The 24,316-nt window shown below is 42.3% G+C and overlaps 1 protein-coding gene across 6 annotated transcripts; it reads left to right on the forward strand.

Annotated features, from left to right (window-relative positions):
- LOC121598660 (oxysterol-binding protein 1) lies at positions 1 to 23,572 on the forward strand. Of its 6 annotated transcripts, none has more exons than XR_006005600.1 (12): positions 1 to 1,352; positions 4,824 to 4,913; positions 6,935 to 7,075; positions 8,630 to 8,818; positions 8,926 to 9,184; positions 12,876 to 13,035; positions 20,097 to 20,293; positions 20,390 to 20,637; positions 20,722 to 20,932; positions 21,877 to 22,520; positions 22,614 to 23,353; positions 23,479 to 23,572. XR_006005600.1 is itself a non-coding variant. In XM_041925817.1 (11 exons), exons 1-11 carry the CDS (start codon positions 1,021 to 1,023, stop codon positions 22,822 to 22,824), a joined length of 2,682 nt encoding a protein of 893 aa, XP_041781751.1. In that variant the 5' UTR covers positions 1 to 1,020; the 3' UTR covers positions 22,825 to 23,572. The 6 variants fall into 6 exon arrangements, 4 of the variants coding, with proteins under 4 accessions (XP_041781751.1, XP_041781752.1, XP_041781753.1 ...); XR_006005601.1 differs by having other exon boundaries at positions 22,614 to 23,000; positions 23,062 to 23,572; XM_041925817.1 differs by having other exon boundaries at positions 22,614 to 23,572.
- The last annotated feature ends 744 nt before the right edge of the window (positions 23,573 to 24,316 follow it).

The raw sequence follows: 24,316 nt of genomic DNA on the forward strand, positions 1-24,316 counted from the left end.
CTGGGCCGTGCTGTGCTGTTGAATTTGCAAAATTTCGTGGACGTGGCTGGTCGTGTGTGCGTGTTTTCGCGTTTCTTATTGCCTCCCCACCCGCGATAGAAAGTGAACCCATCCTTCGCGATAGTGTTAATCGGTTTTTTCGTTGCTGTATTTCCTTTCCTACCCAATCGTTCCCTTCAAGCTGCACGAACCGATTAGGAGGAAGGTGGAGGAAGGTCGAACGTTTTGTGTCACACAGGGCGCGACGAAAGACGGTTCAGACAGAAGGATAAGATAGACGGGGGTGAAAAAAAGAAACGAAACCCCTGCAGCAGACCTGCGTGCGTGCGTGCGTGTGTTTTCACCCATCCGTTTCATTCCACCTAGGACCAGGGGGGAGGCTATGTGTCTGTCTTCGGATGGAATATTCGATTAGCTTCGATGCATCCCAGCAGTCGCCGTCGTCGTCGCCGTTGCCAGACACCGTCAGACACTGCAGTGTCAGTGTAAAACCCGTGCTTTTGGCCTGACCGTCTTTGGGCTTGTGTGTGTGTGTGTGTGCGTGATTCGTGTGTTTTCCGTAATCAATAAAATCCGGTACGACGAAAACCAGCAGCAGCGCTACCACCACTACCACCCTTCATCGTGCAGTGCGTGCTCTTTCTCTGTGTGTGTGTGTGTTTGTGCTACTATCGCAGTGTGCGGGTGTGTGTGTGTGTGTGAGTGTTGTGTGATTGGCAACAAAAACAAAGCCTACTTGACACGGTCGGAAGTGAAACAGAGACTGCTGGCGCACACAATCGCTGCTTGCCGTCCATAGAAGGAAGAGGTGGTCGTCGTTTGTCGTCGACGTGGTGTGTGGTTACATCAATCGTCATCATCATCATCATCATCACGGACGATCCTTTCGGGGGTTCTGTTTTGTATTCCGTTTTCCGAAGAAGTGGCCTTCAGGCGTGTTGTGACGCAGCGTACAATCTTCTGCCCGTGTGTGTGTGTGTTTGTGTAAGTGTATAGGGGAACAAGGGCGAGCAGAGAGAGATGTCCGAAACGCCCATGCCCGGGATGGCGAAACCTGCCACCCCGACACCACTGCTCGGCCCGTCCGTGGTCGTGCCCGGTGGTGTTGTAGTGGCCCCTGCCGTCGCCGCCGTTGCAGCGGCCACTGTCCCGGCAGCGACCGTCAATGCTGCCGCCGCCGCCGCCAGCCTCGCCAGCGGCAATCCGAACGGTGGATCGAGCACGTCCGTGGCGGCCGCCGCATCCCAGGCCGAGCCGGACATGAAGGGCTGGCTGCTCAAGTGGACCAACTACCTGAAGGGCTACCAGAAGCGGTGGTTCGTACTGTCCAAGGGTGTGCTGTCCTACTACAGGTGCGTGGACGTTACGACATCATCACCCGAGCGTGCGTGTGTGTCTCTTTGTAGCGGTAGCTTGTGTATTTTTTTTTTCACCAGGGCCCTTCATTTCCATACCCCCACGTAGTAGCGAGACACTGCCAGTGGAGAGTGTTTCCGGAAAGGGAGACACTAATATTACAAACACAACGCACACATATACAGCCACACACATACTGCCCACCTGTCACCTCCCAAAAAAACACCAAAAACGCTCTAGAAGACACACTAGAAGTGTGTAAAGCTTGCATACGCGGGAACGAGAAAACGATGTGACCTTCTCGTGTATCTCTTTGTTTTTCTTTCTGTTTTTTATTGTTTCTTTCTCTCTCTCTCTGTCTTATTTTCTCTTTCTTTACTCTCTGTTGGATTGGTTTATGTTGTTTCTAATTGTTATATTTTCCTTTCTTTTTAATACTAATCATTTTTATTTGTTTCCTTGCCTTTTGAGAGTTTTTTGTTATTTAGTTGGGCAAAGAATGGTGTATTAGTTGTGTTTTATTTTAATTTGTTGTTTTTTTTTACTCTTACCTCGGCTGCTGGCGACTCTTGAGTATTTTGTTTCGTTGTTTTTATACAAAAACATATTTCTTCCCCAAAGAAGCTGTATTAAATGTTTTATTTTCTTTTTTAGATTGATAAAACCTTGTAAGCCACCTAACAAGCTCAAAACAAACTTCAAAAAGACATGAACATGAAAAACAGATACTTTGAGAGTCGCCCGTCGTCGTCCTCCATATGTGTGTGTGTGTGTGTGACCCATCTTCCGTTCTGCCACAGTCTGCGACACAGCACGGATTTGAGAAGATTGAGTTTGATTGGTTTAATTTCATTACAACACATGTGCGCCTCATGCTCATCCAACTTCCCGCTTTTCACAGTAGTGCAGGCGAGCACACACTCCCTGTGTTCGGTTATCCAACACACAAGCATCCAAATCAGCTGCTTTTTTCCATGCCCGGAGGGCTCCAACAAACCCATTACCCATCCTGCGTCATGCTTCTTTTTCTATCTTTTTTAGCACAAACCTCCCCATTGCCATTCCTGTCGCACGCTTTTGGGGGATCTATTGAAACGGGGTGGAAAAAGAGAGCAATATTCATTGCTCCCACCGAGCAAATTCGCCCAGTGTACAAGAGGGGGCACAAGGCCCTTCCATCATCGCTTTGGAAAAGGAAGGCTCATAAAGCAAGCAAAGAAAGCTCTAATTTCGTTTCAATGACGCCTGGCAGGCTGCAGTTGTGATGCAACAAACACGCGGACAAATGCCTTAAGGTGGCACCTTCCCCCCCCCCCCCCCCCATCCCCATTTGGTCTTTCGGAAAATGTGCTGTGTGTTGGTGCAGCCCCTAGTTTGTTTGTTTGTACCAAACGAACTGCGCTTTTCTCGGGCGGAATTGAAGCTGTGTTAGTGTGTGTGTGTGTGCAAGTGTGAGGAAGCTGACGTTTGGTTTTGGCCAAGGTGTGCAAAGTGGCCGGGGGGTGTGTGGGGCGTGTGGTTGTTTATCTGTTGCCCCGAAATGCTCCCCTCCTCCTTCCCTTCCTTGCTCTTGGAAGCGCCAAAGGCACACGCGACACACCACTGACAAAGGACATTTCGAAATTTTTGATATTTCTAATGATGATGGTAGCTATTTTTGGGAGGTGCCGTGCAGAGATTCATGTGCATGAAACGCTATAAGAAGGACATTGTTTTGAAGGGAGAAATCGGCGAACAGAAATGCACTTCTGGAAGAAATGGAAGAAACGGAAAGGGCCGTTACGTCACAGTGCAATCGTACAGAGGGTTGGGTTTTTTTTTGCCCACGTCGTACTACTACTTCCACTTCTTGCATAATCATAATGTTCGGTACTTCACCATCAGTACCATTGGCACAAAAAGAACTTCTTTTTCTAAAGAAGTCTTATAATTGATTTAAAAACATTTTAATCATTTTAATTTAGTTTCGAAGCGGCATAGCAAAATTGGGAATTTGGTCGAGACATCTTAGCCTTATCTGGGATGATCCCACTTTGGGGTTGGGCCCCGTGAAACAAACACACACGCGCCCGACAGTGTGTCCAGTGTTCAAGAGGTGCTGCCCGCAACACAAAGACAAAACCGTCCCTTCTCTCCGTATCAGCGGCAACACAGTCGCAACGGCTCTTCCTGGAGCTCCCTTATCAGTGTTAGAAATCGAACGTTTTCGAGTACATTGGACTTGGGCGAGTGGAATTAGAAATGGCTCGTCGCTGTTGTTGACGAAATAATGATTTATAATTGTCCTTTTTTCTTCGTTTTCATGCTGAAAGCTTTCAATCTGTATGGTGGATTAATTTACATTTCTATTAATTTGATTAATAGACCCCAAACAAAAAGAACTATTCTCCTAATGTTGAGTATTTTAGAGGAAGCTTGTATGAAGAGCTGCACAGTGAAGAATGCAATGAAAACATCTGCAGCTTCATAGCTTCTCTTGGACAATACTTTATTTATTCATGTGCTTGGCAAATGGCAAATGGGGCGCGCATTGGTTTATGTTATTTATGATTTCCCCCCTTTTAAAACTCTCCGTTCCCTATTTCAATCCCACTCATACAATAATACACTGTGCACACACACAAATGTAGATGGTTTTTTTATTATTATTTCATTTTTGAGCTGCTGTGAATATGCATGAGTCGCCAAAATGGGGGTTTAGTGGTCGCGGGTATATTAGGAATTCGGATCGAAGAAATGCATCATACTGTTTTTTTGTATCCTTTTTATTTTACACCTCATCACACTTGGCCATTTTTGGGGAAAGGAGCCTCTTGGATAGTGTTGTATCTATATTCATCATTACATTAATACTGCCACCTGCTTTTTTATTATATCGCTCGCTTGTTACACAAACTATTCTTGTTTTTGCCATCCACCACAGTTTCTAATCACTCATCGATTTTACCGTCTTTGGTTTGTGTACAAAAGTGGTTTTACTACGAAACTCTCTTAACCCATAAGCAGCATGATTTGGTTTGTATTTTAACTTTAATTCTTTAGTATTGTCCTTTTTATTTATTTATTTTTTCAAATTGACACTTAGTTTCTTTTTAATTTGGTTTTCATTGTTTCACTAACATCAAATAGCTAACACACAATGATAATAAAAAGAAAGATGCGCTAAATACATTCGCTTGCTACTATGGTTAGCTGATAAGTAAATGACAATATTAAAACAAATAATTCATTAAAACAAAACAAAAATCCTTTCCAATACGGTAAAAGCGATACAAACACACACACATACATACCTGCCATATCAACGTTTCGTTTCATGCCGATATCGTAAAATAGAACCCTAATAAAATATAAAATAAACACTTTTTATCAATTTTAAACCGCAATATGATCGATACCAAAACAAAAGTAAAAAAAAAAACACAAAAACCAATCTGATTTGACTCTGGGGTTTGCTATTAAAACAGGGCTGAACATGGAGCCGGATCGTATGCTGGGGGCAGGAGTGCCGCGGGCAAATTATCTATAAGACGCCGCAGGAAAGGTCCCCGACCCGAGTGAGTAGCGTTTCATTTCCTTCTCCTCGTCCTCCTCGTCCCCTGCCGCCTGCCCCACAACCTGCGGATGGGTGGGTGGGTATGGGGAGCTAGTGCGAGAGAGAGAGAGAGAGAGAGCGAGAGAGAGGGAAGAACCAAAACAAAAACAAAAAAAAAACAAAATCAAAAACAATTCCAAACAAATCACTTCTAGACACGACGTGGAATGAAACAAAAACATAAAACCAAAAACAAAATAGCAAAGCTCTACGCAATTATACTTTTCTTTCCTTCTTCTTTTCTTCTGCTCTCCTTCGTTTTCTATCGAATTTCGGAAATCGTGTCTTTTTCACACTAGGCTTATTTAATTCATTCTTGCTACTTTCAAAGCATTCGATTCATGTTTTTTTAATTCGTTTTTTATTTGTTTGTTAGTTTGTTTTCTCTTTACTTTTTGATTCTTTTATCTTTCTTTAGTTTCCATCATTCATTCGCTACCTTACGCTACTTACATTCGATTGTTGTAGTTTCTATCTTTCCCTGTTTACTTTTCTTTATGCATTCCACTCTTAGTTGTTTTCTCTTTTAAAATCAATATTTTTAGCACTATACGAAAATAGAGTTAATATGCGTTTCAATCACTCCTTTGCGATTGAGTTTTCGGTTTTTTTTTAATATTTATTTCGTTAGCTCGTTGAGGGGGATTAAACATACTCTGAAGACTCTTCCGGAGATGTGGTCACTGCTTTTGGTCTCATTATTGCAATGGCACTGCAGAGGGTTGCGTACATATTGTGGAAGGTTTTGCTTTTAGAATGAAACGTATTGCCAATCAGTTACACAGTTAAGAAGCAATATTCAATACATTTCCCGTAGCCGCCGATGCTTTTACTTAACATTAAAAAAGCTGCATGTTTATTAATACTCACACAAACATTAATTTGGTCATATGCATGTTATAATATTGCTTTAAATTAATGATTTCACTCAAAAAAACATCTTAACATAAGCTTCATTTTTGAAAGAACATTGTAGAAGCATGTTTCCTTTTTGAATTCCATTTAGTAGATAGTATAAAATTACCATTAACGGTTGTTTTGTGTTAAACTAAAACAGATTTATGTATGAAACTAATCGTATTATTAAAAAACATAGAAAAAAAATAAATACAAAAAATAACCATTAAAGTAAGCAAACAACGAAACAAGAAAAAACACCTTTCAATAAAACAAAACGACAATCCAAATTTGTAGAGAGTTAAACAAAACTAGAATGATGTAATGCGTCATACCCGTGTTAAAGAGTATCCCTTCAACATGTCACAGCTAGTCGTTAAATGGCTTTTGACGTCAAATGGAGCAACGTTTGCATCATGGCACTTATGTTTTTTTTTTTTATTACATTTTTTATCGTTCTTTGGGGGTGCATGTTCTTTTCAAACGGTTGAGATAGAAACGCATATTCTTAACAGAGGAATGATAAAAACCCGTTTCCATGTGCTCTTTTTCATTTGGTTAAACATAAACACAACAAACCCTAAGCACTTTTCTACTTTTTTTTCTTCTATATTTTTTACCTTTGAAATGCATTTAATAGCGACATTCTCGCCGTTTTATTAATGTTTTATGTTTATTGCGCATAGAAAAGCGTCAGAATCCTACACACTTTCCTTTCTTTCTCTTTTTTTAATTATTTTTGTTTTGTTTTCGATGCATTTTCCAAATTCGATACTAGCGAAAAAAACCCACACACACACTCACCAAACCCGGGCAACTGGGCGCCTCCACTACCTTTCCTTCTTCTACTTTCACCGAACACCCTTCTCTTTCGCCAAACTGCACCTTTTATTGTTTTTCTCTCTTTCTCTTACTCTCCCTCTCTCTCTCTCTCACTCTCTTATATACAGTATAATGCAGCTATTGACACAAAAACAAAAAAAAACACACACACTGACCCTTTTTTACACTCCTTTTTCTCCCCTTTTTTACCATCCCCCTTTTTCCCCACTTTCCCCCCTCCGTCCCGTATAATTTACCCCGCAGGAGCAAAGGAACCATGATGCAATGCTTAAGAGCCCCACGTTCGCCAACTAGATTGGTGGTACCCACCTCCTCCCTGCCCGACTCGAATAGCCTTAGCAGCAATAATGCGCTGATGAAGAAGCATAGCAAAAAGCTGAAAAAGTAATTAAAACTAAAAAACAACAAAAATAAAAAAAAACAACACACGAATCACATATGCGCACACACACACACACACACATATGCGCTCTCAACTCAAACCACTAAGAACGTGCAACGTGCGTGTGTATGTGTGTGTAGAGTGTATTTCTTTAATGTTTTTTTAGCCCCACCGGTAGTAGAGGGAAGCGTTGACACAGGTGGAGTGGTGGTAGTGGTGGGTTGTAGTGTGGTAGTTGTTAGTAGTTCAGGTGTTTTGGTTTAAGGTTTAAAATTCTCTCGTTCCTCGTTTGTACATTACTGTGTGTTTCTTTCTTACTGAGTGGCGGATTTCTCTTAGCAAAAAAGAAAAATCATAAGCAAATCATAATGCTTCTTCCATACAACTGTACATGTGGTGTAACATAAATGGTCACTAACCAGAAGGCTCTTAACCATTAACACTAACCCCGGTCCTCCGTTGCATTGTGTTAATGGAAAGTAAATACAGCAGCAAGCACAGTATATAGAGTAGAGAAAGGTGTTGTGTTCCCTTTGTGGAGCGTTTTTTTCCTTGCCTTTGATGTAGAGAGAAGATTCAGTTAATAAAATAGAAAAAAAAAAAATAGTCGGTGGTGGTGGTTGTGGTGGTGCTGGTGAACAATAATCGCTGTTATCGCATTCATCTTCTAATGTCCTTAGCGCACCTTCCAACCTTGCCCACTCCCAATATGCTTCTAAAGCCTTCAAAGTTCCTTCCAAAGAAATGCTTTTGTTTTTTTTACTACAAATACACATCCACATTCGTCTCCCATTTTTCTTCCGTTCCATTGCTTGCGTTGTCTGTTGTTTTACACTCGTTTGGTGTTTGTTCTCATTTCGGTGGTCATTTGTGCTTATCTTATTATCTTCTGATCTCATTTTGCTTTTCTTTGTTGTGTCTGTTTTCTTCTCTTGTTTTGTTTTGTGCGTGCTTTTCATTTTCGATAACTTTGTGCAAAAGAATTCCTTTTTTCTTTTTTTCTTTTAAATTTCTTCTCAGATTTACCCATTGTCTTGCCAAACGGCATATAACAAAAGAGAATCCTTCCATTTTGAAAATACGATCGGAAAAAAGGAATCCTTTCTGTCTGCCATAGGGTTATTGATTATAAAAGCATAACATGAACCCCTTTAAGACCCTTTTTAATGGTTCCCTTTTCTCCTTTTCTCTGTTTTTGTGTTTCTTTTCTTTCTTTCTTTTCCCTTTACATCACATACACACATGCTTACATGTATACTGGTACATCCTATCTCGATTGTTCCTTACCATATACGAATTTACTACTGGTTTTTCCGTTTTTCGTTTTTCCTTCTTGCCTTTCTGTGCTTGTGTTTAACGTTTTCTGCAAAAAAACCCCACACACATACACACGAACACAAACACACTACACGTGCGTCTTGAATGCTCCTCATCGTTTGCGCTCTGTCCCCATGATGACTGACTGGCCACTTCCATTTCTTTCTCCCTTTCTCTCTCCTTCTCTCTCTCTCTCTCTTTCTTTTTCTCTCTATTTTGCCTCTATTTTCCACCGACAGAAATCAGGCCGAAATGGCGCACACATGCCGCGGGACGATATCGCTGCACGGGGCCCTCATCCACACGGTCGACTCCTGCACCTTCGTCATCTCGAACGGCGGCACGCAGACATTCCACATCAAGGCCGCGAACGAGGTCGAGCGGCAGTCCTGGGTGACGGCGCTCGAGCTCGCCAAAGCGAAGGCAATGTAATGTATTACAGCTGTCCTTGCGGACGTGTTAAGGATGTGTTTGGGTATTAATCTTGATTTGGTGTGGTCCCGCCGCCGCCTCTCTTATTTTCTTTTAATTTTAGCCGCGCCATGGAAAGCGACGAAGAGGAGGAGGACAATACGGCCAACACGATACCGAGCGAGGAGCTGAATTTGGTCGTGCGCGAGTTGACGGTGCGGTTAGAAAATCTGAAAACCTGCTACGACCTGATCACCAAGCATGGGGCCGCCCTGCAGCGCGCCCTGTCCGAGCTGGAGACGGGCGACGATCTGGCGAACAAGACGAAAATCGTCAGCGAGCGGGCGACACTGTTCAGAATATCGTCCAACGCTATGATCAATGTGAGTATACGCTTGAAGAAGAAGCAATCACGACGACGACGACGACGATGACGACGACGGTTTCAACAGAAAGTGGAAAAATGCGGACAATAAGAGGTTCAGCTGACGGTGACGGCATCGACACACGCTTCCCCATTATCACAAATCGTTCACAAAAGCAATTAAATTTGAAACCTCCGCGCAATCAGCGCACCAGTGCACAGTATCAGGTTCGCTTTGGCCGCCGCCAACCGTGTATTGTGTATTGCAATTTGATTTTTCGTGTGTCGGGCGGCATGTAAGCATGCCCGCAAGGAATGTGTGTCGCTCCATGGAGCACACATTGTGGCTAAATAAAGAATCGCAAAGATAACACAAAACAAAAGCCTTCGACACAACCCTTAGCCGGCACTCGTATCGGTTACACCAGTCATGTGTGTGTGTGTGTGTACCCTGGTGCTTACCATCCGGGCACGTGAATGAGTCGGCACACTTATCGCGGATGTGGGTGACAATGCAGGAAGGAAAACACATTCTAAGACCTAGACCGATTTGCTGTGAACACAATTTCTTTGTCACGCAGAGGAAGGAAGCGAATCACCATTTCCCCTACTCATTATTGTTGATGCTAGTATACACGGATGAGCTGTACCGGCTAAAGTTTGTGTCTATTAGATAATCTTTGCATTTGTTTGATTTACATTCTGTCGTGGAATGTCTTTCTTAAAGATTTTGATTTCTTTTTGCATATTTTGAATATTTTGAGCTTGTGTTTTTCTTATTCGCTTTTACATTTAGAAACGAAATGTTAAGAAATAATGCGATTAGATATTATTTTGAAGGGAAATGTCTTAAAACATTCTACCCATAAATATATGTATTAGGCCTCAGTTACTCAGTCAGGCCAAATATCACTAAGGCAGATATTGTGCAAGGTCATTTTTTTAGATTTTCACTTCGTTTTCAATATGTTGTGTACTTTCAGCTTGTTTTTCTATTCGTTTTTTAAATTTAAAAATGAACTGTTTATAAATAATGCGGTAAAAGATGGTTTTGGAAGAAAGCATATTAAGGAATTGTACCCAAAAATCTAAACTCTTCAATATGCTAAATCATTCCTGTGCTTATTGTGACACGACTTACACTCCTTTTTAAGTATTTTGAGAACATGAAATTGATTTTTGAGTGGTTTTTAAATTTAGACAGGATTGGCTAAGATGATATAATCAGATTCGAGATGGTTTTAACACTTTGAGTGCCAGATTATTTTTGTTAATGTTTCCCTGAGTGCCAAGCACTTTATGTTTCCATTTTTTATGGCTATCATATATGATAGCCATGGCCCCCAGGGAAGTGTTAATGGATATAAACAAACTAAAAAATGATAAAAAAAAAAGATTTTTAATACAATTTTGGATGATTTCTTGTTGTATTTTCATTATTTTGCTTTATTTCGAACATTGAATCGGGAAAACAATAGTTTAAAGTTATATGAAGATTTGTTTTCAACAGGATGCTTCGTTGAAAAGCGATCATGTAAACAACGTATGTTGACATTTAGATAATATTTTAATATTATAATATCTGTTATAACACTAATATCTGCTATACATTCTTCTTCTTCTTCTTTTGGCTCAACAACTGTTGTCGGTCAAGGTCGGCCTGTACCACTAGTGGGCTTGGCTTTCAGTGACTTTTGGATTACCCCCCATAGCAGAATAGTCAGTCCCAGTGCTGCAAAAAGTTATGAGTATCACGAGATTTTCACCAACGAAAACAATGACCATATCCGTGGTAGCTTCATGCTCATTGCTAATACTCAAAGAAAGTGCGTCATGACATGCCGAACGCGACATGCGAATCCTTGAGATTGACAAGCTTAGCTTAATGCCGGCGCAAGCATAATCATGATTTTTTTCTGGCTGTGAACAGTGCTACCAAATGTCACTGTTTCAGTCACCAACACTCATGACTGAAACGAAGCTCAAATCAGATCACGTACACAACAGAGATGATCAGTGACGATACTCAAACAGTTGGAAAATCAATCACATGCTTGGTAACATTTTGATTAGCACCCAACTCTTGATCACTCACTTGATCACGACATTTGAACACGGCGATAATCACGACATTCTTGGAATAAACTTGGCGCATGGGCTCTAGCAACAAAATGACCATGCTTTCTCACTCTATCTGTTTTGATTATCTGCCGGGTCAAACAGAGCGAGAAAACATGCTCATTATGTTTCTTGGAACCACTCGCAAGCACCGCATCTCTCCCATGACCATCGCGATGATCACCGACTGTAAATGTCGCGACCAAGTGACTGACGAAGAGTTGGTTGCACACAATGTCTCCAAGCATGTGATAGTCGCACCAACTGTTTGTGGCTCGCCTCTGATCATCACAGTAGAGCTCGTGATGGTGACATGATTTTGTTTCAGCCGGAATTTGTCATCACTATGTCATGTATATGTCATGTCATGTCTATGTATATTGATCGAAGGAATTGTTATTTTGCATTTATATTCTCGATTTTTGCCCATTTTTCAATGAGTATCAATGAATTATTTTATAAAAAGGGAAAATACAAAAAATTGTCAAAACCGATTACATTACAAAGTTATTTAACATTTTGTTAAACTTGTTGCATGATAATAGGTCCTATCTGCTACAAGATATTATGATTTAAAGTCAATTATTCCATATATTCCCTATATTATTCGTACATGATAGCCATGGCACACAAAGCGTTAACTTACAGTCGTTGCCTTACCGCTAAATTTTGACACTAACTCAACTATTTTTTCTATTTTTGATAACGTGTCACAATTTTTGTCTGTAAGGCGTCAATTTTCACTGTGAGTTAATCACTTTATTTAATTTCTGAAACTGTGTGTACTATTTGCAAAACTTAACGTAATTTCTGAAACTGTGCGTTGCAAAATTATTGGAAGTAAGTTCGGAAGTTAATTGATAGAATTTTAAATAAATTAATTTTTATATCAAATTTGGAAGTTAATATGTTAACTTTATAAAGTTAATTTCAGGTGGCTGAACAATGATTAGATTGAAAGGATTGACTATCCGGCTACGTGGTAATGAATTAAGTCTCGAAAGCCTGTATAGGCCGGCATGTCCGCGTAGGACGTTACGCCAAATAGAAGAAGAACAATGATTAGCATTTCTAAAGTTTAATTATTTTTTCACTAAAATAATCAAATTACACGGTTTATTGTTCATATGATATAAAATTACAATTGTCATTAATGTGCTCAAATATCTTGTAAAATTATCATGATTCCTACAACATTCAAAAATACATGCCTTAGAGCCAAAATTTGACGGCAATCACTGTAAATTTTCTTAAAATATTCTTTAAAAAAAAAACACACTCACAGACAATATATTTCATTTATTATTTTTATTATAATGTGCTTTTTTAATTCAACATGAGATTGTTGACAAGAAATGAGTTTCGGAATGACGTATGACTATAGTATTCTACCCGTACAATCCCTTGTCTATACTGAATTTAATCTAAATCAGTCTGGCAGATATTACGAAACCTTTCCCAAGTACCGACTGACAAGGCTACGAGCACTCATTAAATCTATGTTATGTCTCATTTTATTATAAGATTACTAATAAAAACCCTTGTATATTACCACCACCCCCTCCCCCTCCGCTTTTTCCCCTCTTTTCCAGGCCTGTTCTGACTACTTACAAACGGCGCAGACACAGGGCCACAAATGGTCCAAGATGTTGCAGCACGAACGTGACCAGAAGCTGCACCTGGAGGAGATGGTCGAGCAGCTAGCGCGGCAACATTCGCACCTGGAGCAGGCCGCCACCCGTCACAGGCCAAGTGAGTATTTGCGCGAAACGCCGATGACAACAACGAACAGCAACGGGGATAGCGCAGACCATGACGTTGTTGTTACCCCGTTTTTGTACATGGAAAAGGTTCTCCTGCTCTTTCTATCTTTCGAGTGGAAACAAAAAAACAACAACAACTGTCACACTACTCATGGGGAAGGAAAAAAAAAGAATCAAACACTTGTCGTGTTGGCACGGTGGTTCGGACTACCAAATAACAGGAAGCTGTTGCGAAGATTTGCCGGTGAGGTGAGAAACTGCTCGAGTCTCGTTGTGAACCCACCGGCAAGGCGATTTACGCTGTGACGCGGCTGTTGTCCCTCTCCAAGCCTTTATTGACCTTCCCAATTTTGGGACGGCAAATTGAATTACCATCAATTAACCAGCCCGAGACTGGACGATGCCAGGAAGGCCAACCGTTTTGCCAAACCACGGGCACGGGATTTGATGCGAACCGCTGGGGGTGAGAGAGCAACAGCATTGATTGGAATTGGAAAATCCACACAGACACGCCGAGACGGCGATGTGTTCGACGCTGGTGCTTTTAAAGAAGACTTTTTGCGATTCATTCCCTGTGTGTGACGTCAAACCGTAGCTTCAATGGTGATATAATGGACCGTTTGGAGTTTTTAGCCTGAATGAATGTTAACACGAATGCTTTGGAGGTTCCAAAATGTCTACTGGCACGTGTTAAACTACAACCGGTGCTGGCCATTGGGCAGTAAATAGTAATGAGCAGCAAGTAGTGTCCCATAAAATGTGTATTTTGTGCGCGCAACCCGATCCCGCAACTACTTTCCATATTCATGCACAAAAGGTGGGCTGCTAGGGTTTCGACCCACATGCAATGGTGTGGCGTCCAGCGGCCGCCACCTAACCGATTGAAGGTCATCAATCCGTCGGTACCCTGTGCGCACCCTTTACGCCCGTAGTTAGCGAGTAAATCACGCCACACTGGATTGAAATAGAGTACACCTGCACTAAACCTCGTACCAGCGCATTGTGTGCGCTGCTCGTTGACGATTATGATGCGTTTGTTCGTGCTTTCCTCGTCATCGTTACACAAGTCTCAAATTGGTGCTGCCCTTGCCAGTTCACAGTGAGCTGGATTTTCATCACGAACCCCCCGCTCTCCGACCAAAGCCAACCAACGATTACAATTGGTGATTAATCATAGGTAATGTCGTGTGCGTGGTACCATTTTGCGGAAGTATCTCTCCGGCAGTGTTGAAATTAACCGCCAAAAATTATCCACCAAGAAGACAAAGAAGCAAAAGTACTTTGCACGCGGACACGTGCCCCAATGTTGTAGCTAAGGTTAGAGGGAACGGGAGAGAGGAAACGCTACCATTGGGTAGGATAATCGCATGGTAACAATTCCGATTTTTATGATCCCGAAACACGCGCACCTGGTGGCGCAATTTCATCAAGAGTTCAGCAGCAGCAGTTGTACTCTTTTGCCGGTACGATTAAAATCTAATGCTGCTCTCCCTATCCGTCACAGTTAAGTGAAGAATTTGAAATGCCATCCATTGTAATTGTTGATTGTGATGATCGACCGGCTGCTCGAGTTCTGCTGTTCGAGAGTGTCAATTCAATGAATCTATAGCGATAAGAGCAGATACGGTAGCGTGCGTCAGATTTCTCTGGTTTCGCTGGTACGCAAATTGTGTTGTGAAGAAGATAAAGCTCTGTGATGTTGCACTTTTTAATGCAACTTCTTCCCTTGTTATCAATGCTCTTGTTTCTGCTCTGATTTGTTTTGATTTGTTCCATCTGTATTTATGGGCTAGATTTTAAAGTGATCTTCTGAAGATACTATCCTTTACGATCCTCTATCATCCTCTGTCATTGATTGACATTTATAGTGACGGTATTTTTTATTGAACTTCTTCGTATACGTTGGTTCAGATTTTGACATTTTAAACAAACTTACCAAACATCTTCCACCAATAAACGTGAATTGGGGCATCAACTCTGCAGAATTTTTACGGAACACACTCACATGTTGTTGTCAATTAAAAATGTACACAACATATGTTAATAGAGCACAACCTGCATTTTTCGCTCTCAGCTAGCACTGTTCGACAACTACGGCAACGACACTGATACAAAATCACATCACTGTAGAAAACGCCTTGTTCCTTAAAGCAGTGATCGTCCGGTATCATTCTTAGGATTAACGTGCGATAGAAAAATGTATTATTTCGAATTGAATATTCTGAACATGTTGCTTTAATACTTAGATTCGATTTATGGAGCAGAAGCCATGTTAGTAGTGGAACAATAAATTTATGTTTTGGGGTTTTTAGGCATATCAAAGTGCAGAAAAGGCCACCTAATGGTGTAATGGTAGGGTGTAGTGTTGGTTTTCTTAAATCTTTCGTTGACTCATGAATTCATATGATTCGAATCCCAAATCGCAAATTAAAAGATTCATAAAATACAGCATCTGGAAAGATTCGTGATCTTCAAAGATTCCTGTATCTATGAGAATATGAATTCATTAGGATACGTAAATCTCCATGGAATCATGAATCTTAAGAGATGTATAATCTTCAAAATATTGAATTTGCCAGATCCCACAGTGGTGAACTTGCACATCTGTAATAACGTGGCCGTCATGGGGTCAAGCCTCGCATGGGCCGTCTCCCCGTAGCAACACAAACTATCAGGTTGCGTGGTACTTGCCAAGTAGTCTCGAAAGCTTGTATAGGCTGCCATGACCACACAGGTTGTTACGCCAAGAAGAAGAATTGGAAGAAGTTCAAGCTCTATAAATCTTTGAAGACTTATGAATCCTTTGAGATTCATGATTTTTTCCAGATATATTATTTTTTAGAGATTCGTTAATCTTTCCAGATCCATGAATCTTTGGATATTAATGAAGCTTTCAACATTCATGAATCTTTCTAACTGAGCTTCAGATTTATTGAATCATATCAAAGACTCATTCAGATTCATGAATCGGAATGTCATTTACCCAACACTAGTAGGGTGTACCGGTGGTCCTGTGGTACAGTCGTCAACGCGAACGACTCAATAACATACTTCGTCATGGGTTAAAGCCTAGAATGGACCTGGCCAAGTAGCAAGGACTTGACTTGACTTAAGGTAACTATTATTAAGCACACCAAATCCTGCGTATTGTGGTTCGGTTCATACGAGAGCTTAAACCTTTGCCACGCATTTAGCGAAAGGCAAGTTGTGCAAGTTGACAACAGTACCACAGAACCTGGAACACGGTGTAGTAAGTCATAATGCCAAACAAAAAGGAAAATTCTCGCTACTTGCATGGTAGAATAGTGTGAGATCTCCTAAGTATGTAGGTGTATGTTACGAAATGTAGCGTTCTCCACTACAGTTTTTGCATGTGAGATATATTGTCACAATGTTTGCACGCTTCCCTACAACAACTCGGTTGCGATGGCACAGACAACGGTGTTGTTTGTTTACTTCTATACAGACTTAGGACCGATTTACAGAGCCAACAACAGTCTACTGCAATCAAAAGACTTCAACGTGGTGACATCATGAAATGCAAACACCCCTGCAATACGTGGCAACAACTGTAGAGCTTAAAACGAACACCTGCTATAAAGCAAACATCGAAAAAAGGTGTTTGTGTATTTCTTGACGATGAGAGTATAATTGCTACTTATAGGAAAATGTTTTTAAAAATCATATTTACTGAACTCAATTCACTGCACCTACTCCGGCACACCGCACTGTACGTTCGCGTAAAGCGTGTGTTTGTAGTGGTGTTGCAACCATCGCAACTGCATGCGAGCGAGAGAGTGTGTTCGCCAAAGAGAGAACGAGAGCGCAACCCCGGTGCGGCCCCGTCTTTTCTGTTCTTTTTTTTTTCGCTACAATAATTCGCACAACCACCATACGGCGCGGCGGGGCCGCAGCAGTTGACAGTTCGGTTCTATCGCGAGTCCCCGGCGGCGGCGGCGACAGTGGCCCCACAGTCAGCAAAGCGCGGTCCACGTTCCAGCCCCGCTGATAAGCCCTTTTTTGCGTACGTGTGCGTGTAGGTGTGTGTGTGTGTAAGTGTGTACTTTGGTAGTGTTTGTGGGTGGGTGGATGGTAAATCGGTGTGAATCTGTTGCGCTTTGTGTTGCGGTCCGTGGTTGTTTTTTTATCTCAGAAGTGCCAAAGTTATCGCCGCCTGCTTAGACAGTCGTCTGCCATTACCTCTCTAAACGGTTTGTGTAGTTGTGTGTAATCGTGTAACGTTAGAGAAAGAGAGAGAGAGAGAGAGAGAGAGAGAGAGAGAATGGCAAGAGCAAGAGTGGGGGAGAGAGAGAGGTAGAGCGTAACAATTGGCCACAGGAAGAAAAGAAAAAGCACACGAAGGGACAAAACAGATATTTCGGCACCACCAACACCACCAACAGACAGATGCGGCTATTATCGTATGATTCGTGACGTGGTAGTACCGACACACATATGCGTGTACCATCCGGTCGGTCGGTGAAGTAATAGGGCCCTCACACTGCCTATACAAAACACACACACCATTTGAATTTCGGGTTCCTGTGTCCTTCCCTCTCGCTGACCCCGTTTTTTGTGCCTCCTCTCACCACCGCCGGTCCGTTATCAGTGTTGAGCGGTCGGTGGTTTGGATGACGATTGGACTTGTGCTTTTCCGCGAACAAATCAGCTGATTGTGACATGACGCGTGCGTTCATCATCATCGTCGTCGGCTGACTGATAGGAGTAAAGTACGATTTGATAATATGTGCTCTTTATAAACAAACAGAAACCTTCCCCAGAACGGCAGCCCTCGTTAAGAAAATACGGCCTACTGTTCCACACATCAAATGCCAATCGTGACATCACCATCGGTCACGCATACATACGGCCTACTGCAAAGCAGCGGCAGCAGCAGCTGCTACTGCTAACCTTGTACGCGTGTACTTTGCGAAGGTTTCAGCGTGCTACGTTTGCAGCAGAATCGCGCGGCAGTGTGTGTGTGTGCGTGCGCTTCCAACGGTAGCGCAAGTCCAGGGCCGTTTGCGCTTAGAACTGTACTAGATTGTGCGCCACATCTGTGTTCGTTCGCGCAAAAAAGGTGTGACGACACAGGGAACTTGTAGGAAGCAACGTGTCAGTTTGCAAGCACGGATATACGGACTTTAAATATAGCAACATCCTAACCGAACGCACCTAACCGGTGTTGGGTGGTCCGATACACCCGCTCGATTCAACAGTGTCTGGCGTTATTTCCGGCCCCCTAATACCCTCAACGCCGTGCTTGTTTACGTATGCAACGAAAAGAAAAGGGGGGAAAAGAGGAAGCACAAATTTGCATACCGAAACAACACCGAAAGGGAAAGCTGTGTAAGAAACCACAAGGTGTCTGATTGCGTGGAAGAACTTTTTTTTGTTTTTTGGAGGCGGAGAAGTCATTGCCCAGTCACTTGATCTTGTGGAATCAACCCCCCCAAGGTCTACGTCTTCCACTTACGCTTTGCCTTCCCTTTTCCGATTCTATTCTTATTGGGAAATAAGACAATCACCGTCATCAAGGTGATGTCGCGTCGGTCACGGCGGGAACACAGTGAGGACGGAGAGGTGGAGAGGACCTTGAAACACGGGGTGCGCATAAATTGACAGCACTAAATAACGCTCGCCAACCGTCGCTGTGCGTTCCAATTTTGCAATCTAAAGGGATATAAATATAATGCAACAATTTAATGCAAACAGCGAGATCGAGAGGGGAGAGGCGGTCGATAGCGTTCTGGCCAATAATATGGTTCATTTTTTTGTTATTTGTTTTTGTTTTGCGCAAAATTTAATCATAAAAAGCTAAAGCTTTGTTACGAATTCATACACTTTGGTGCGGTACAATTAAAAGTATTAGTGTTTGTGTGTATGTTTTGCAAACAGAAAACACAACAAAAAACCACACACACTTTGGGTCAGATTACGGTCTAACTTAATTATTTACGCACCGTCGTCTAACGGTCGAACGAACCCCGCGGCCTAGAATCCCGACGACCACCGACTGGCTCCACCATGTCTGGCCAATATTATTATTTCCACCGTTTGTTCGTGTGTATGTGTGTTCTATTTTATCCTTCCGTTTTGGGTTTTTTTATTAGGTTTTACTACTGGACAGTCTAACAAACGGAAAACGCCGGTATAAGTACACACAACCGAAATGGCAAAAGTTGGACACTGCAGTTACACTTGTCGACAGCTTGAAATTACCTGCAGGAATAGGAAGAGAGATAGAGAGGTTTAAATGCTTTCCCTCTATCCTTCTAACAGCGCAATTTGCTGTATTAAGGACGAGAACCAGCGCCAATTTGTTCCAATGTGCCATTACTAATGTGGCGCAAATTGCATAATGGCTTCGTTGACCTTGTTTGTTTTTTGGTACAATCGCAGCAAAGCAATGGTGGGAAGGGGCTAAGGTTTAACTAATTATACATCTTTAGAAGAAGCGTAGGAATGATGTGCTTTATTTAAAAAGAGGAATTCATGTGCTTTCAACGTCACACAATGTGTGCAGTTATGAATTCTCTTGGTATTAGTAGTTGCCATGATTAATAAGCATTTCATTCACGATAGAAATGATTCATTGCATTGTAATGTCGCCTATGACGCACATGATCTTGTGGCTTTACTTAGCTTAGTTCTTTATCTATTTAGCTAAGATCCACATGATCTGCTGAACCGACTGTACAATTGATCATTCGAATTGATCAACAAACATTACAAAAAGGAAAAAAAGTTTTAAATTCAATAAAACATAACAGGCATTACAAAGGAAAGTGTAGAAGAAGTAATCAAACAAACCAAACAACACCTGTTACCACCGGTATTAAGATTAGCGAGGAATTTGTGATCATCAGGCGGTGTAGCAGTCAAGTTCTTGCAGCTGCTCACTTACTTGACGATTTGACCGATAAGGGGCCTGATTGTGTTTGCTTTGCAAAAAAAAAAACGACTCTCCTATCCTCACAGATTGATCCGGACGATTTTGCTTTGACTAAATTCTTTCCTTTGTTTTGTGTGTTGCCCTATGATTTGCAGACGCAGCCACATCCGCATCGGATGACGAAGATAACGAGTTCTACGATGCACAGGAGGAAGGCGGCTCTGTCACGCAGGAAGATAGCTCATTCATACTAAACATACCGGTCACGACGCATCACAACCATCGGCGGAACTCGAACGACGCCACCGGAAGCTCATCGGAAGGGGAGGACGGCAATAGTGAAACGCAGCAAGTAAGAACGGCCACACCTTTTATTATAATTTCCACTCCCCAATCAGTGCAGATCATTAACGGCCACACTTGTCGCTGTCATTCTCGCCCCGTACAGGTATTAGTAGTCGCCGAGAATCTAGACAATATGGATGTGACCGATAGGATATCTGTACATAGTAGCCAAGCACTAACACCAACACTAGCGAACCAATCGAAGGTGGTGCGCAAGCGGCGGACCCGCGTCCCCGACAAGCCCAACTATCCGCTCAACCTGTGGTCGATCATCAAGAACTGTATCGGCAAGGACCTATCGAAGATACCGATGCCGGTCAACTTTAACGAGCCACTATCGATGCTACAAAGGTAAGAGAACACTCGTACATAGGAAATACGAATTTAATACAATTTACTTAATGGTCATTTGTTTGTTTGTTTGCGGGGGCGCAGATTGACGGAAGATTTCGAGTATTCGGAAATACTGGACAAGGCGGCACAGGCGAAGGATACCTGCGAGCAGCTCGCGTACGTGACAGCATTTACCGTGTCCAGCTACTCGACCACCAGCAACCGTACCGGCAAACCGTTCAACCCGCTGCTGGGTGAAACGTACGAATGTGATCGCACCGATGATCTCGGCTGGAGGTGCATTAATGAGCAGGTAAGAGAGAGAGTGTTAAAGCTGCTGCAATCGTGTGAATTCTGATTCAGCATTATTGATCAGAATGGATACTTAGAGTCAAAGATTCAAACTTATAATTCGCATTTTAAGCGATTCACAAATCAGAATCATCGATGATGGTGATTCTTAGAACCAGATTCGTAAGAAAAAACTGATAAAGAATCACGATTCGAATGAACGTTTTAAAAAATAGGGATAATTCTTCTGCTTTCAGAATAATAATGGAAAAAGCTCACTCAAACTCATGAATCTTTTAATCGAGTCATGTTTAGATTCTTAGGATGCTTTAATGATTTTAGAATTTCTGAAGTGCGTAAACATAGTTTTTATAGCTTCATGAATCTTTAGTAAATCATGATTCTTTTATGATTCATGAATCTTTTTTATGTTTTGTTATTCTTTTACCATTTAAGAATCTTTTATGATAAATAATTATTTTATGGTTCATGTCTCTTTTTTATGTTTTGTGATTCTTTCATCATGTATGATTCTTTTATGATTTGTGATTCTATAATGAATTACGATTCTTTTACGATTCTGTTTTTTTAAATATTCATTCATATGAATCGTTTACTGAGTAATTCATTCGAATCACGAATTGAATATCTAATGAATCAGTAATCATGAATGCTGAATAATCTGACCACTTATGATTCTTCAAAGTTTGGGAATATGTTTACATTTAAAACCCTTTATAGAATCACAAGATATTCAAATTGAGATATTCGATTCGTGATACGAATCACTCGGTACAAGATTCACATGAATGAATATTTAAAAAAGAACATTAGTTTCGAATCTTGAATTTTGGAAGACTAATCTATTCTATGTTCCAATATTCATGATTCAGTTCATGATTCAATTGACTCTGACTGAATCGATTCAAGCACAGCACACTCATCTTTCCCGTTTCCTCATTCAAGGTATCCCACCATCCACCGATGGCCGCCCAGTACTGCGAGGGGCGGGGCTGGCGCTGCTGGCAGGAGTTCACGATGACGTCCAAGTTCCGCGGCAAGTACATCCAGATCGTGCCGCTCGGCTATGCGCACGTCGAGTTTCCCGCCACCGGCAACCGGTACACCTGGCGCAAGGTGACGACGACCGTGCACAACATCATCGTCGGCAAGCTGTGGGTGGACAACCACGGCGACATGGAAATCTTCGGCGAGCGGAACGCGAAGGGCGTCAAGTGCCACCTGAAGTATCTGCCGTACTCGTACTTTACGCGCGACACGCAGCGGCGCGTCAAGGGCGTCGTGATGGACAGCTCCAACCAGGTGAAGTGGGTGGTGAACGGTACGTGGGACAGCAAGATCGAGATAGCGCCCGTCACGTCGACGAGCGGCTCGACGGAGAACCCGGTGTACAAGACGGGCAACTACAAGACGGCCTGGACGCGCCGCATGCCGCCGCCGGACAGCGATCGGTACTACAACTTCACCCTGCTGGCCTGCCAGCTGAACGAGCCGGAGCCGGGCGTGGCGCCGACGGACTCGCGGCTCCGGCCCGACCAACGCCTGATGGAGGACGGCAAGTGGAATGAAAGCAATCAGGAGAAGCTACGGTAAGTGGATGGATGATGCGGGCTGCAGCGGTTGGTTGAATTTGGATTTGGCATTTGTGTAATTAACTCATCACACATCCCGCATGCTTACAGGTTAGAGGAAGGTCAGCGGGCGCGTCGCCGGCAGCGTGAGGCCGAGGCGGAGACGGCAGCGGCGGAAGGTCGCCCCTATCCACCGTACGAACCGATCTGGTTCGGCAAGGAGAAGGAAGAGGGTACGGATAATCTAGTGCACGTGTACAATGGCACCTACTGGGACGCGAAAGCTAAAGGGGACTGGTCGAAATGTTCAACCATTTTCTAAGCGCGCCCTTCCGGTGGCACCCCTAAAGGGCAAAATGGTGTGCAACGTGAGCGTCGTCACCTCCCATTTATACTCCAAGCAAAACCAATGCTTCTTTTCCTAATGACCTAAGCGTGTCGGTGATAAAGAAAGAGGGAGAGATAGAGGGAGAGAGAGAGAGGGGGGGATATTGTGTGGTAAGCATGTCGTGGTAAATTGTGTATCTATTTAAAGGCAAAGTTAAATCATCAAATACAGGATTCTTTACATGTTCGAATAACACGCAACTCCTTAACCGCAGCAGCAACAGGGGCAGTAAGTCCAGGTGGATAAAGGAGAAAAAGAGAAAGTGTGCGCACCTTTGTCGCCGCTTTTATTAGCAAATAGGTATTGCCATGATTCTCCAATCCCTCTGTATTGGTTTAGCGTGAAGGAAAAAAGAGGAAAGGAATAAATTGGGAAACGAAGCGGAGCGCATTTTTTGTATACCACCTACCAGAACGCGAATCGGCACCAGGGCGAATGGGATTGTGCAAGAAAAACAAAAAAGGTAATAAGGACAAGTACACTGGGACAGGGGAGAGGGCTAAGCTAAGGGGTGCAAGGGTGCATATGTGTGTATAAGGCTCGGGCGAATCGGATTAGAAATGAACCGAGCTTTTTCAAATGTTACAGGATGATAGCAGGAGGAAGAGCAGGATGGTTTGTCCAAAGTGGCGAAAAGCAACCAACAGAAAAGCTGCAGTAGTTGAAACTTTCTAAGCTGATACGAAAAAAAACGTGGAAAAAGGAAGAAAACGATTCTCATGTAAGCAAAACCAAACAAAATAGTCCTTATACTGTGTGTTGTACAGAGAGATAAAAGGAGAGAAAGGAAGAAGTAGTAGAAGAAGAAGAAGCGATAACTAACAAACTTCCTTCCTTCCTTCCCAAAACAAAAACAGAGGGTAAAATATTAATTAAATATTATAAATTAGCAATTAGTCTCTCAGAAGCAGAAGAAAAAAAAAGAAGCCCGTTGTGAGAGTGTTGCTATATTACTGTGTTTGTTTCGTTCTCTTGAATATATGATAGTTGTACCACACTACTGTGTTAGTGAGTTGTTACGTTGTTTTGTTTTATTTTTCTTTTACTTTTTCTCCATTTTCTTTTCTTTTACTCCTTCTCTACGTGTCTTTTTTTCGACTTTTAGGTGTAATTTATATATTTTCTGTAAGTTTTTACTTCTCTTATTTATTCGTTCTACCACTTTATTGGTGAATTAATCGTAATGCAATGGTGGTTTAGACGGCGGCAGGGATGAAAAATAGGTGCAAAACACACTGGAACTTGTTAAAATATTCAGACAACGAATGACTTACTCTCAAAACTGTTCTTAATCGAAATATTCGCAACAGTAGTGCTGCGATCGTTTCGTCCGTGCTTGCGTTGAGCTTAAAAGCGCTCCCGTTAAAAGCATTTTCTAGCAACAACAACAACAAAAAAACATTAAACAACTTTCTTCTTGTGTTCT

The sequence above is a fragment of the Anopheles merus genome, chromosome 3L (assembly GCF_017562075.2).
Source record: "Anopheles merus strain MAF chromosome 3L, AmerM5.1, whole genome shotgun sequence".
Taxonomy (NCBI): Eukaryota; Metazoa; Arthropoda; class Insecta; order Diptera; family Culicidae; genus Anopheles; species Anopheles merus.

What these genes read in the sequence shown, in the direction of transcription:
- LOC121598660 (XM_041925817.1), top strand. Translation starts at nt 1,021, where the DNA reads ATGTCCGAAACGCCCATGCCCGGGATGGCGAAACCTGCCACCCCGACA. An exon ending in AGGAAAGGTCCCCGACCCGA is followed by an intron (nt 4,914 to 6,934) that starts GTGAGTAGCGTT and finishes TTTACCCCGCAG; the next exon opens with GAGCAAAGGAACCATGATGC. An exon ending in AGCAATCAGGAGAAGCTACG is followed by an intron (nt 22,521 to 22,613) that starts GTAAGTGGATGG and finishes GCATGCTTACAG; the next exon opens with GTTAGAGGAAGGTCAGCGGG.